The sequence below is a fragment of the Fukomys damarensis genome, unplaced genomic scaffold (genome assembly GCF_012274545.1).
Source record: "Fukomys damarensis isolate Sample0158 unplaced genomic scaffold, DMR_v1.0_HiC HiC_scaffold_9, whole genome shotgun sequence".
In the NCBI taxonomy this organism is placed as follows: Eukaryota; Metazoa; Chordata; class Mammalia; order Rodentia; family Bathyergidae; genus Fukomys; species Fukomys damarensis.
The window spans coordinates 13,318,792-13,331,562 of NW_022900921.1; the positions used below are offsets into that span (position 1 = coordinate 13,318,792).

At 39.9% G+C, this 12,771-nt stretch overlaps 1 protein-coding gene and 1 pseudogene across 1 annotated transcript in view; both read right to left on the reverse strand.

Annotated features, from left to right (window-relative positions):
* Positions 1–2,787: 2,787 nt before the first annotated feature.
* LOC117285360 lies at positions 2,788–3,701 on the reverse strand (annotated as a pseudogene).
* Positions 3,702–4,500: 799 nt separating this feature from the next.
* Slu7 (SLU7 homolog, splicing factor) overlaps positions 4,501–12,771 on the reverse strand; it is a 16,617-nt gene continuing 8,346 nt past the window's right edge. Inside the window, exons 7-16 of the mRNA XM_010622257.3 lie at positions 11,256–11,303; positions 10,941–11,072; positions 10,566–10,663; positions 10,370–10,437; positions 9,929–10,068; positions 8,537–8,698; positions 6,822–6,926; positions 6,597–6,668; positions 6,240–6,353; positions 4,501–5,976 (exon numbers count right to left, since the gene is read on the reverse strand). Of these exons, the coding sequence (XP_010620559.1) occupies positions 5,797–5,976; positions 6,240–6,353; positions 6,597–6,668; positions 6,822–6,926; positions 8,537–8,698; positions 9,929–10,068; positions 10,370–10,437; positions 10,566–10,663; positions 10,941–11,072; positions 11,256–11,303 (1,119 nt within the window). The 3' untranslated portion in view covers positions 4,501–5,796. The remainder of the gene's footprint in view (positions 5,977–6,239; positions 6,354–6,596; positions 6,669–6,821; positions 6,927–8,536; positions 8,699–9,928; positions 10,069–10,369; positions 10,438–10,565; positions 10,664–10,940; positions 11,073–11,255; positions 11,304–12,771) is intronic.

Consider the following 12,771-nt stretch of genomic DNA (forward strand, 5'->3'; position numbering starts at 1 on the left):
CGCCCGGCCAGGTTCCATCCGGGTCCCGTCCTGCTTCCCGCCCCGCAGAGGGGGCGAGGCGATGGCTGCCGTACGCAGGCGCAGTAGCAATCAGCGGTGGGTTTGGGCTTGGAGGGCCTGCGCAGGGTGCATGCGCGCTGGTCTTCCCTGATTTTTGTTTAGATTGGGTTCATGGTGCAAAGTTTTTGTTGTATTGGCCACAGGATGAATCTCAGGAATGGAAGGTGCTAGATAGTCCACATAGATTTTTAGAATCAGACTGTGAATAAAATTTATACTGTGACAGGCATTGAGCTTGGAGGTGATATAGCTGCAGTAATTACCACATTATGTATGGAAGCCAGAAGGAAAAAGAGAAGGAAGCTCGTTGTATTTCCAAGGATTTAGGCCAGTGGGGCAGAGATTAAACGGCATTAGGATACAGTGGAGAATGAATTTCCACAGTTTGTGACTATTGCCCATACACCCCTCAGGATTCCTGAGTTTGAGCATGCACATGAGTATCCCAAGAATCCATCCTGACAGTCACCATGTGCCCAGCTGGCCTTGATACTGGAATCCCCGTGCCTTAGTCTTCCAAAGTACTGGCACAGGACACACCACAGTGTACCCAGCTACAATTTTTCTTTCTTTTTTGGTAACGGAGATCGAACTCGGGACCTTGTGCTTGTGAGGCAGGAGGCGGAACCACGGAGCTAAATCCCCTGCACCAGTTATAATTCTTTTTAGTAACACGATTTAAAAGTAGTAAACCCAAAACCGGACATGGTGGTGCACGCCTTCAAGCCTTCAATCCCGACACTCAGGAGGCAGGCAGAAACATCACCGTGAAGAGTGGCTGCAGAGTGAGTTCAAAGCCAGCTTGAATTACATAGTGAGACCCTGTCCCCCAAACCAAGACTAACATCCCACCCCCAACCCCAAATGCAAAAGTATGATGCCCATACATAGCCCTCTTTATTTTTAGGCTATTTTCTTCTAGATGTTTTTTAAAGTGGAAATGTTTTATTGCTTTAGTAATTAGAAAGGTAAATGTAGGTGTTCTTACAAAGCTTTAAACTGTACAGAATATACAAAGTAGAAAATTAAAGACTCCATTCTCCCACAGAAATACAGGAAGATTTACTCATAAATACAAAGAAACGTAATAAATACATTAAAAAGTTAAAAGATCGTTGACAACAAACAAATAGTAAATATGTATTTAATTGAAATTTTGACAGCCACATTTGGGAGGTGGAGGAAAGCAACTGCAGCAGTATGGTGGGTTCAAAAATCCTCCTTTATCCTTTTATCAATTGACAGAGCCGGGCATGGTGGTGCAGCACTTGGGAGGCTGAGAAAGGAAGATCACTGTGAATTCGAGACCAGCCTGAGCTACATAAGTGACTTCCAGGTCAGTCTCAACTACATAGTGAGACCTTGTCTCAAAAAAAAAAAAAAGAATTGTTTTTTCTTTACAGAAATTTAGGCATTTTATTACAGTGCATATATATTAAACAGGAATGGAGGGCTGGGGATTTAGCTCACTGGTTCTGCCGCCTGCCTCGCAAGTGCAAGGTCCTGATTTTGATCGTGGTACCAAAAAACAAAACAAAATAAAACAGCAATGGAAAGTAGTTGATTCTGGGAACATAATTTGGTATTACAGGCAAAGTAGATAGGTATGCCCCATTTGGCTTTGCCTTTTAGAGCTACTTTATACTTTATGTTTTTTTTTTTTTTTCTTTTCTTGAAGCAGGGTTTTGCTTTATAATTCAGGCTAGACCTTGAACTCTCTACATGTAGGCCAAGCTGGTCTGGAATTTATGGCACCCTCTCGTCTCAGCCACCCAGTGCTGGGATTATAGGTGTGCACTCCCATGCTAGCTATTTTATGGATATTTTAAACTTATATACATGTAGACTTGGATAAAGCTAAAAGATGATGATGAAGCTTCCATATTTAAAGACATCTTTTTAAAATTTATTAACAGTACGTTTAAACCCATTATTTTTTCAGTTCATATGGTTTTTGTTTTAAAGATTGAATTTATTTCAGAAGTACTTATGAACCAGTGAGATATGACTAAAGCATTTACAGTTTTCAAATCAGTTTAATACCTACCTTTTTATGGGATAAAAATAGCATTACCATCATAGTATTTGTTTAGTTTTTGCTAAAATTAGTTCGATTATTACTAACAAATCCCGAGTGTTAGTACAGACAGACTACCCCTTATCCCAAATACTTGGGACCAGCCAAGCGCAGTGGTGCTTTCTAATCCCAGCACTTTGGAGGCTGAAGCAGCAGGATTGCTTTAAGTTTGAGGCCAACCTGGGTTACCGTGTAGTGAGTTCAAGGGCAGCCTGAACTGCAGAGCTTCCCGGTCTCATAACCAAACCAAACAACAAAATGGGGACCAGAAGTATTTTGGAATATGTACATATCTAGAAGGTGGTATTTTCTGGATGGAACCTCAGACTAAGCATGAGTTTCACTTGTACTTCATAAATGCCTTCTGTACATAACCATAAGACAGTTGGGTACAGTAGTTTTCATAATGTTGCCCGTGAATCACAGTTGCATGGTGTGGAATTTTCCACTGGAGTATTCTGGAGTTTTGGATTAGAGATGTTAAGTCTACAGTATGCCAAGGCAAGGTAGAAAGATGATCTTTTTTTCTGTATGGGGAATTGAACCGAAGGCCTTCACACTGAGCTACATTCTGTGTAACTTTTAAAATTATCTTTTATTTTGAGACAGGATCTGGCTAAGTTGCCCAAGCTGGGCTTGAACTTTCAGTCCTCCTGCCTCAGCCTCCCAGAGTGCTGGGATTACAGGAATACGCTACCATACCCAGCCTGAAACATGATAATTTAAGAAATTATTTCTCATCTTCTAAGCACTGTTTTATGGTTCCAAAATAGTATCTGGTCCTAAGTGCTCTTATATGCAAGTAATTTGTACTGCAGAAGGTTTTTATTTTCCTGAAATTATATTATACAACTCTAATCACTAAATTCTTCATCACTGAAGTATGTGCTCTTCATCCTCAGGTGCTGTGAATCCTCTTAACACTGAGGGCCCCCTGCACTGGGTTTCCATTTGTTCTGTTCTTCAGTCTTGGCTTGAAGGGCCACGATGGGTTGGCTGGGACTGTGCAGAGCAGGGTCTTCCCCTTCATCTTCGCTTTCTGCTACATCCTCGATTTCTTCTGGTTTGGCAATTTTTTCTTCTTTGGAAGCTCATGATCTCCAAGCATATTTTTCGGACAGGCATAACTTAAGTGTCCACTTCCCCCACATTCTTAAGGCTTCGATTTATCAAAGTAGTTTTGCCTTCGGATGAATTCAGCTGCTTTCCCATTGTCAGTAGCAACGCTTGCCTTTATCACTCTATCAAACAATTCACAAGTTTGCCATGTTTGGAAAATATCCAGAAACGTCGCTGTCAGGGAGAAGGGCGAGTTGCACACATACACTACGCTCGTACTTGGAGCCAAGCCACCACTCATTTCTTCAGGGACAGCGGCCCTGGTGCATTCAACCCTGACTATTCCTTGACCCTCACAGTGGCCTGGGCATCCCGCATGCAGGGTGTGTGTGTGCGGGGTGGCGCAGAGCCCAAGGGCCATGGCAGCAGAGGGGCCCTGAGCGGCCCCCGCTGGCCGTGCGTCCGTCTCTTCCAGAGGTTTTGTTTTTAAATTAGTACATGACTGCGGTACATGATGAATACATTCATTGTAGGAAGCTGGTACATGTATATGACACATCTTTATTCTTTTCACACCCCCTTCCTCTCCTCCTCGCTCCGTGTTTTGAGTTTTTAAATTTTTTGTTCATTTGTTAGTCTTTGAAGCGTTGCACAAGGCTGTTTCCTGAAAGGAGGAGAGTTTAGGGTTAGGGTGTCAAGGATGGAACAGATGTGTCACGTTCATGTGGTGAGGGCCAACCTGGAAAATACTTAGGGCTGGCTTAAGGCTTCTGTCAATAGGACATTGCAAAAGACCACCCTCAGGGGCCAGAAACCAGGGCCTTAAATACTAAAGGGTGGATTTTACAATCAGAAGCACTTGGCTTGCGTCCTGGTCACAGTACCTTTAACTGTGAGGAATCAGGCAGACCATTTGCAGCTGTTAAGCCAACATGCTAATTGTAAAATAGGGACAGTCTCCTGTTATCACTTGAGATGTCAAGATGATAGCACGTGGTTCCAATATGCAAAAGGCAGATGCTGAGACAGAGTCAAGGCTCATACCCGAGTACTGCTCTAGGTGTTAGCTTTTTCCCAAAATGAAACAGAAAAAGGACATGATTTCCAATTCCAACCTCACAGAAGCTAACATGGGCTTTCTGCCAATCTTATAATCCAGAGATGGCGAACCTCCTTAGAGTGCTCAATGACACAAACAGCCCACCGTGGCACATGTGCCATAGGTTCACCACCATTATGACCTATTTCTCTGCTAAATATTCGAAATGACACTACAAGCCACTTACACTTCAGTATTTTCAATTACCTACCTTTATTAACAAAAGAAAGTATGAAATGGACACCAGTGTTAAGAGTTTTATGTTGAGCCATCCTGTTAAGGAATATGAAAACAAAATTTTCTTTAAAGAAAGCAATCAGACCTATTGCACTGCTGTTTCAGTTTCATCCCAGTGTGAACCGGTGCACCTTCTGTATCCATAACAGCATTTCTCCTTCCTGTCATTCCTGATGCTGACTTAACACCATATTCTGCAAGTGCTTTCTGAGAGACTAGAAAACTGGTACGCGAAGGCACTCATGTCAGGGGCTCTTAAGAAACAGGCTGTCTCATGCTGTCCGTGTTATCTTCACAATGTCCGCAGAAGTGGCTTGAGGGTCACAGCAGTCTCAGTTACTCGGATTCCCATAAGCCATCCTTTCAGGTCCGAAGGAAACTTTAACTTCAGGTTTTGGTCTGCTAAGTTCTATAGTGACACTTGCTGGCAATGAAGATTAGGTACTTTGGATGTTCTAGAATCTTTTAAAATTTAATATCCTGATTGTTACCTCAAGGTAACCACAAACATGGTAGTATCACAAGCAAAGGAACAGATTTTTATGGCTAAATCATGTGTAGCATGGTAGAAGTACTGATTAGTCAATGCTGACCCAAGGATGAGAAAGTAAGTTTTTTCTTCTTCCTTTCATAGGCTAACAAATTTGGTTCTGTACATAAGCTTCAAGGAAATGTATTAAAATTAAATTTAATAATCAAATAAAAACATATTAGTTACTTCACAGATTTACATGGGAGAATAAAGTCATTTACATGTTCTACAAATAGCCTTTCAGTTAACCAAAGACCAAGTTAGAATAAATTTTTGTTTCAGGCCATTTAAAACAAATTAATTATAAACAAAACAATTATAAAGTTACATTACTCCTGCAATCACTAGCAGTTTAAAAAAGTTCTAATTCTGATAAAGTAATAAATCTACCTTAAAAGTGTGCAATACTATTAGATAAAAGGCTAGAAAAACTGAGGAAATAGACTTAATTGCCGAGTAGAAGACATTTTGATAGAGAGACAACGAAGACCTTTCCCCATCACTAATGTAAAATTAGATTATTTCCTATCTTAATCTATATTTAATGTATTTCCTCTTTGTTTTTGTTCTACTTTGTTTCTTCAGTGTGGAAAAGAATACACTGAGACTCTTGAAGCTTTATTACAATTAGGCAGCTGGAAGGGTAGGCAAGGACTCTTCTACCTACAATTATCAAGACGCTGAAGACAGTATGTCAGTTGTCTGTCCGGGATGACCGTTCATGACTAGGTACTACTGTCCAAGGAAAGAGGCCATGGGGTCATCTGGCCTCTGACGTTTCATCCTGTAGGCCTCCATCTCCTCTTCAGTGGGCTCCCGAGTTTCATAGACACTATTATAAGGCCGCTTCCTCTCATCGATCTGCAGGATCTCCTTGACTTGAAGGAGGCGGGCTTCCTCTGCATTCAATGCCTATAGTGAAAGGGGAAAAAAATTAGTATCACAGCCAGAGCACAATTCTTTGTTGTGTCAGTGGTATTTATCAAATATTCCAAGGCAGCAGTATGTAAACCCATAAAATCTCTATTAAGGTGACCTGGGCAATAACCCAGCCTCTGGATCATCATTACATTTCTTAAAATGAACCTGCAGACAAGACTAGGTCATTTCCTAAGGTCCAGAAAATAAAGAATACTGTTATTTGTTACTTTTGCTATTTAGAGTTCACAAAGTACCTTTTTCAATTTTTCTTGTTTCTTTTCCTCATCATCACTCTCTGAGCTGCTCTTTCGGTGCTTCTTTTTCTTTTTCTTCTTCTTTTTCTCCTCTTTTATTTTTTCCTGATGCATCTGAGTGGGATGATTAAAACACTGTTATTAGTGTGAACGCAAAGCTCTAGTGTGTGTTTTTTGTTGTTGTTCTTTTGCAGCAGGGTCTCATTATGTAGTTCAGGCTTACACTCAAGGTGATCCTCCTGCCTCAGCCTCTCAAGTGCTGGGATTACAGGTGTGCGCCACCACGCCCAGCTTCAAGTGCGTGTTTTAAAGTCCTTCCTTCTGGGTTTTAAAATTTAGGACTAATTATAGACTTACCTCCATGAGGGTCTGAGGTTTTTTCATAGATTCTTCTCCACTTATATCATCTGTAATACATTCCTCTGAATTCTGTGGAAAAAACAGATACATAATTTGAGTTGAATGTTACACTGACCAATGATTTCAGAAAAAAATAAAATTTGAAGTGTAAGATAGTATCTCATGCAGTTTAATTAAAGAGCTTTGTCTTACACCTTGAAGAACCATAAGATAATTACTCACAATGACCTCCTTCCCAGCTTCCCCGGTACAATACGAATACTTGAAAAACGAGTGGCAGCATTTGTATCCCCATTTGCCTTCTTTCCAGTAAGATCCCCAGATATGCTGCACAGAGAGAGACAGAGAGAGAGCGAGAGGTTATTTTAAAAGGAATATGAAAACTTTAACATGCTGTTAAGGTAATCTGGAAGAAAAATTATACGACTTCCCAAGTAAAGGGAGAGGGTGGGCCAAACTCAAGGGTTGAGAAGCTGGCATTGCAGTCACCATGGTCTTCAATGCTATTCTCAAAAGCCTAAGTAAAACCTGAGCACCGCTGGTTTTCCTTTAAAAGTTAATACACGGGAAGTCTGGCCCACATTCCCACCTGGCATTAAGTGGCTGTTGCTGAATGGCGTGCGTCCTACGAGATGGGGTTTGTGCTGTCCAGTTTGTACACTTTGCCGGGCTCACTGCACTCTAGACAATCAGTGGCCTGGGCTACTCTAGGTGGTCAGGTTTTTGATCCCTGACTTAGACAGACAGTTGTATTTTGAGTACCTCAAGAATATACTAAGTCTAAGGTGTGGCAGTGAATACCTGTAGTCCTAGCTTCTTGGGAGGCTGAGTCAGGAGGACCACGTGTTTGAGGCCAGCCTGGGCAACTTAGCAAGATCCTGCCTCAAAATACAAAATAAAAATAGCTGGGGATGTAGGAGGGCAAAGTGCTGCAAAATTCCCAGTACTGCAACAAATAAAACAAAACACAAAATTTGACTTGATTCTATTAAAAAATCAAACAAACGAAAAGGGGCTAGGGATCCTGCTCGGACGTGGAGCATGTGCTTGGCATGGACAAGGACCTGGATTTAATCTTCATACACACAGAAGAGCACAGCAAGTGACAGTACATGGTTTTTTTTTTTTTTTTGGTACTGGGGATCGAACTCAGGACTTTGTGACTGTGAGGCAGGCACAATGCCACTGAGCTAAATCCCTGACCCAAAAGTACATGTTTTTTAATGTGATGCAACACAAAATATTCTGCGTCACTATTATTCATCTCTGTTGAAATAACCTATACCTAACCAAGCTTTTGGACCCCAATTCTTATTTCTAGGATGTACAAGGGCTAGACGAGTAAGTTACATGATACTAGGAGACTGGTCAAATGAAGCATATGACACAGTGTGCAAGACAACTGGCTGGGTCCGACAGGTGGCTGCTTTCGTGAAAACAGGGAAGACAGACTCTAGAAAAACATAACAACCACATAATGCTCAACCTAAACTTCAACTTGATTCATGCTATGAAAAAGCTATTAAAAGTATTTTTGTGTGTATTTTTAAAAAAGTGGTTAAGGAGTAATATTAGACACTATTAAAGAATTAAAGTCAAGTTTCTGAAGTACAGTGCTCACATGGGTATGGAGGAGAATATATATATTCTTGGAAGACAGATGACATGATTATGGGTGCAATGTCATATCTGCAATTTCCAGAGTCAAAAAATGCATAGATACTCATGTATACACGTGTAAAATGTACACACAGACCTAGATGGAGCACATACAGCAACATGTTAAAAAGTTTTGAACCTATGGAGGTATAGTCATAAACATTTTAAAATGTTAAAGAAAAAACCCAATAGAAATGGATAATTAAGTTATAATAGAAAAAAAAAATGCAACCCAGAGCCCATGTAACATGGAGAAATGCTTCCAGTGCAGCACATACTGTGTGATTGTTGATCTTCACATCTTCCTCGTACTTGGAGCAGGCAACGGCCCGCTCCTGTCCTTTAATGACCGTGCCATGCCTGGAGTACTCCACGTAGTCTTCAGTCTGGGCTAACAGCAATTCAACCGGAGGTGCATCCAGGTGCTCTTGGCCACCATACTAAAAGGACATTGGACACTGTTAAATATACTTTACAATAAAGATTCGCATTCAAATTTCTATGGAAGGATTTACTTTCAGTTAGAAATATTAAAGGAACATTCCTTACTAGGCTTTGTTACAGACGATACAACGAAAACAATGCCATCGAGTTTCCACAGACAAATAAAAGATGTGTCAGTTGTGATTCATCTGTTAAGTATGGCAGCTTCCAAGACAGCCAGAAACTCTTCTTACTCTTTCATGCCTGCCCTTTGCCTCCTGTTTGCTGGCTGTCCAACCCCGAGGTGGAGTCTTTCACTGCCCCTTCATCTGAGCTTGGCCACGATACCTGTGATGGCTCACGGGTGCATGGCAAGCTAGGAAATGTGAGGTACACAGAGGCGCCTGGGCACAGTGACCTTGGGCCACCCATTTGCAGCTCTTCTCTGGAACCCTCACGTACCTTTTTTTTGGTAATGGGGATTGAACTTGGGTCCTTGCGCTTGCAAGGCAGGCGGCAGAACCACTCAGCTAAATCTCCAGCCCTGTCACGTACTTTTTAAACACCTGGGCTGGACACTAGAGAAGAGACCACGGGAGGCAGAGATCCTACATGAGGAGCTCCCCAGGACAATTAACCTGTCTACCACCCACCATGGTGTCAAAGGACACCTGTCCTCAGCTGAGCAGGCCCAGAAACTCAGCAGGCATACGAACTTGTGAGAAATAATTAGTATTTGTTCTAAGCTACTAGTTTCAGGGTGGCATGTTTGGCTGCAAAGGCTCACTGACAAAGTCTATACCAAGCTGGGCACGGGGGTGCACGCCTGTAATCCCAGCACTCGAAAGGCTGAGGCAGAGGATCACTGTGAGTTTGAGGCCAGCCTGGGCTACATAGTGAGTTCAAGGCCAGCCTGACTTATGGGGGGAGACCCTGTCTCAAAAAACCAAAACAACAACAGCAACGACAAAGTCTATGCTAAGTAACTTACATCACTGGACAGAGAGAACAATTCTTTGTGGATTAAAAGGGTTAACTGTAAAAAATGAGAACCAAGACCTGTCATATAAAGGTACAAGATCCCAATAATGAATGTAACTGTACTGTATACCTAAAATGTACCGTTAAAGACCATGAGAAGAAAAGGTTAATTGTACATTATTCCTTGCACATTATTCCAAATGTAAAATGCATACTTATTGAGTTGCAGCTTCTCTTAAAATTCTTCGCCATTTGATGAAAATTACCTTTTCCAGGATGCTTTCTTTCTGCTGTTCTTTGAAATCTTCTTTTTTGACTTTGAAGGACTTATACAACAGCTCTAGTTTTGTAGGATCTGCTTGTAGATGAACTTCGGATCCTCTGTCATAGGCTTCCCAAGCAAACACTAGAATAATTAAAAAACATTTTAATGAGCTGCCAGTTACATTTATTGTATGTTTATCTAAATTAAACTTTTAAAAAATTATCCCCAACCCCCTGTCCTTCCTTGGGAGGTACTGGAGATGGAACCCAGGGGCTTGTGCATCCCCAGCCCTTTTTATTTTGGACAGGGTCTTACTATGTCACCCAGATTGGCCTTGCATTTATGACCCTTCTGCCTCAGGCTATTGCAAAGCCAGGACTACAGGCCTGTGCCACCAATGGCTGCAGTGATAGAAATGCCCTGCCATACAGCCAACACTTACACTGTGTCTGAGCCATTGAAATAGTATCTCCTGTGTATCTAACGAAATTGTCCCCAGCGTAACTCACTCTGTAAGTACAAATTTTAAAAACTGTTAGAGATTTTTAAAAGGAAAGAAAATTCATAAAATTTAATCAGGATTACAATGAATATAATCTATGGTTGGATAAAAGTTGAATTAAAAATATGGTACTTACTCATCTGGATTCTTTCCTGCATTGGCGTATGGATTCTCTCGCATTGCTCTAGTTTTTGGATCATAATAGGCGGAATTTGGATCCAAATTTCTCAAATACTAGAAGAAAAAATGTTAAAAGGCTAAATATTTACTTAACAGAAAAAAGTATTTCAGCAGGTAGGAGTTGTTTAACCTGACCAATTAAGTGTGTGTGTGTGTGTGTGTGTGTGTGTGTGTGTGCGCATTTCCAGGGTACAGGTGAAGAGAGAACAACACCTTGTCTTGAAAAGACTGCTTGTATTACTCAAATACCACTCACATACAATAGGAAGATAAAATTTAGGCTGGAAGATAAGTATTTCTCAAATGTGTATGTCAGGATGGCAAGACTTACTTTTGCAATATCTTCTCGAATCCTGAGATTCCGGACAGTAATCCGTCTCTTAGAGTCAAAATTCTGTCCAGGCATGTCAATGTCATCTGCGTATTTATCTTCATCCTCATCTTCACTGTTATGATCTTTTTCCTGAGAGAGGAAACAAAAATCCAAGTGCAGAAAAGAGCAGCATTTAGTGCCTGCTTTTCTTTCCTTATAACCAAAACCTTATTCTTTTGTGTTACTTAAAAGCTACTATTAGTTATTAAATTATTATTAGCCCTGAAAACTGAAAAAGTTAATGAATATTTGGACATGGTGAGTCTTTATTACCATCTGAGAATTTGGTTCCTCTTCTCCCCACTGGTGTTTTGGAGAATTCTGCATCAAGAAAAAAAGAAAAGCATTTGTAGTTTTATTTCACTTTACCTACTGACTACCAAACACTATAAAAACATAATTAATATAAGTTGGGGCTGAGGGTGTCAGTAGCCTAGAGTGTCCAAGGCCCTGGCTTCAATCCCCAGCTGCAAATAATAATAATAATAATAATAATAATAATAATAATAATATTTCTAATAATTCTTTTTCTTTTAATATTTCTATTATATGTTTTATTTTTGTCTTTGTTTTTTTTAAAGCAAAACATTTATTGGTATATTTTAGATATATATATAAACATTCATCACAAGGAATTTGCACCTGTATATGATACTATCTTGCTTCTTCTTTTTAATAATAATAATAATAATAATAATTCTTTTTTGGTACTGGGGATCAACTTGGGTTCTTGTGCTTGCGAGGCAGGTAGCAGAACCACTGAGCTAAATCCCCAACTCTTAATAATAATAATTCTAACTGCACAAATTCTTGTATTTCTTCACTTGTGATAAGGACAGATGTTCTGCATACAAATACACCATTGTGAATACTTAATTTTATTAAAGCATCTATGAACCCAGAAAATTTCTAGTTGTAAAAAATTCATACAGGAGTATAATCACACAAAACTAATGGGAATATTAAGATGAATAAAATATTCAATAAATGCAATTTCTTTCTTTCTTTTTTTTGGTTTTTTGAGTCAGGGTCTCACTATGTAGTTGAGACTGACCTAGAATTCACTATGTAGCCCAGGCTGGTCTCGAATTCACAGCGATTCTCCTGCCTCAGCCTCCCAGAGTGCTGGGATTACAGGCGTGCACCACCAAGCCCGGCTAATAAATGTAGTTTCTATGTACCTTAAGTCTTTGGATATACCACATTCATTAAACCTCACTAGTTTTCTATCAGGTTCAAAAATGAAATATTACCAGAATCATGTAACAAAAACCTTCAGAGCCAAATGTACCTTTGTAAAATTCTGGCAATGCCGAAATCAGAGGACAAAACTGTTTTTTAAGTAAAGCCCAAAAGTCTTGTCAGGAAGAAATTTTCTTCATTAGCAATTGCTCAGGATACCATTAATGACACGGTCAGTATAACATTAGGTCTCTTTAAAAAGAGCAAGTAGCTAGATAGGGGCAGAGCTGGATTTTAAACAACTAGCTGGCAACCTGTCTCAGTAACTGCTTTGTAATTACTTCCGGAGTTTCTTTTGCTTCATGACTCATATATGCTAAGAGTTCCTCTTGGAATTATTAAGTAAAAAACTTCACACATTTAACTTACTATTTATTTGTGTCATGAAATTGCCAAGAAGTAACTTTTATACATAAATTAATAAGAAAAATAGCCTCAATTCCCCTTTTTAGTATGAAAAATCTTTGCCAAGTTATAAAATTAACACATGTTCATTAGAAAGTGTGGAAGATACTAAAAAAAAAAAAAAAAAAAAAAAAAAAAAAAA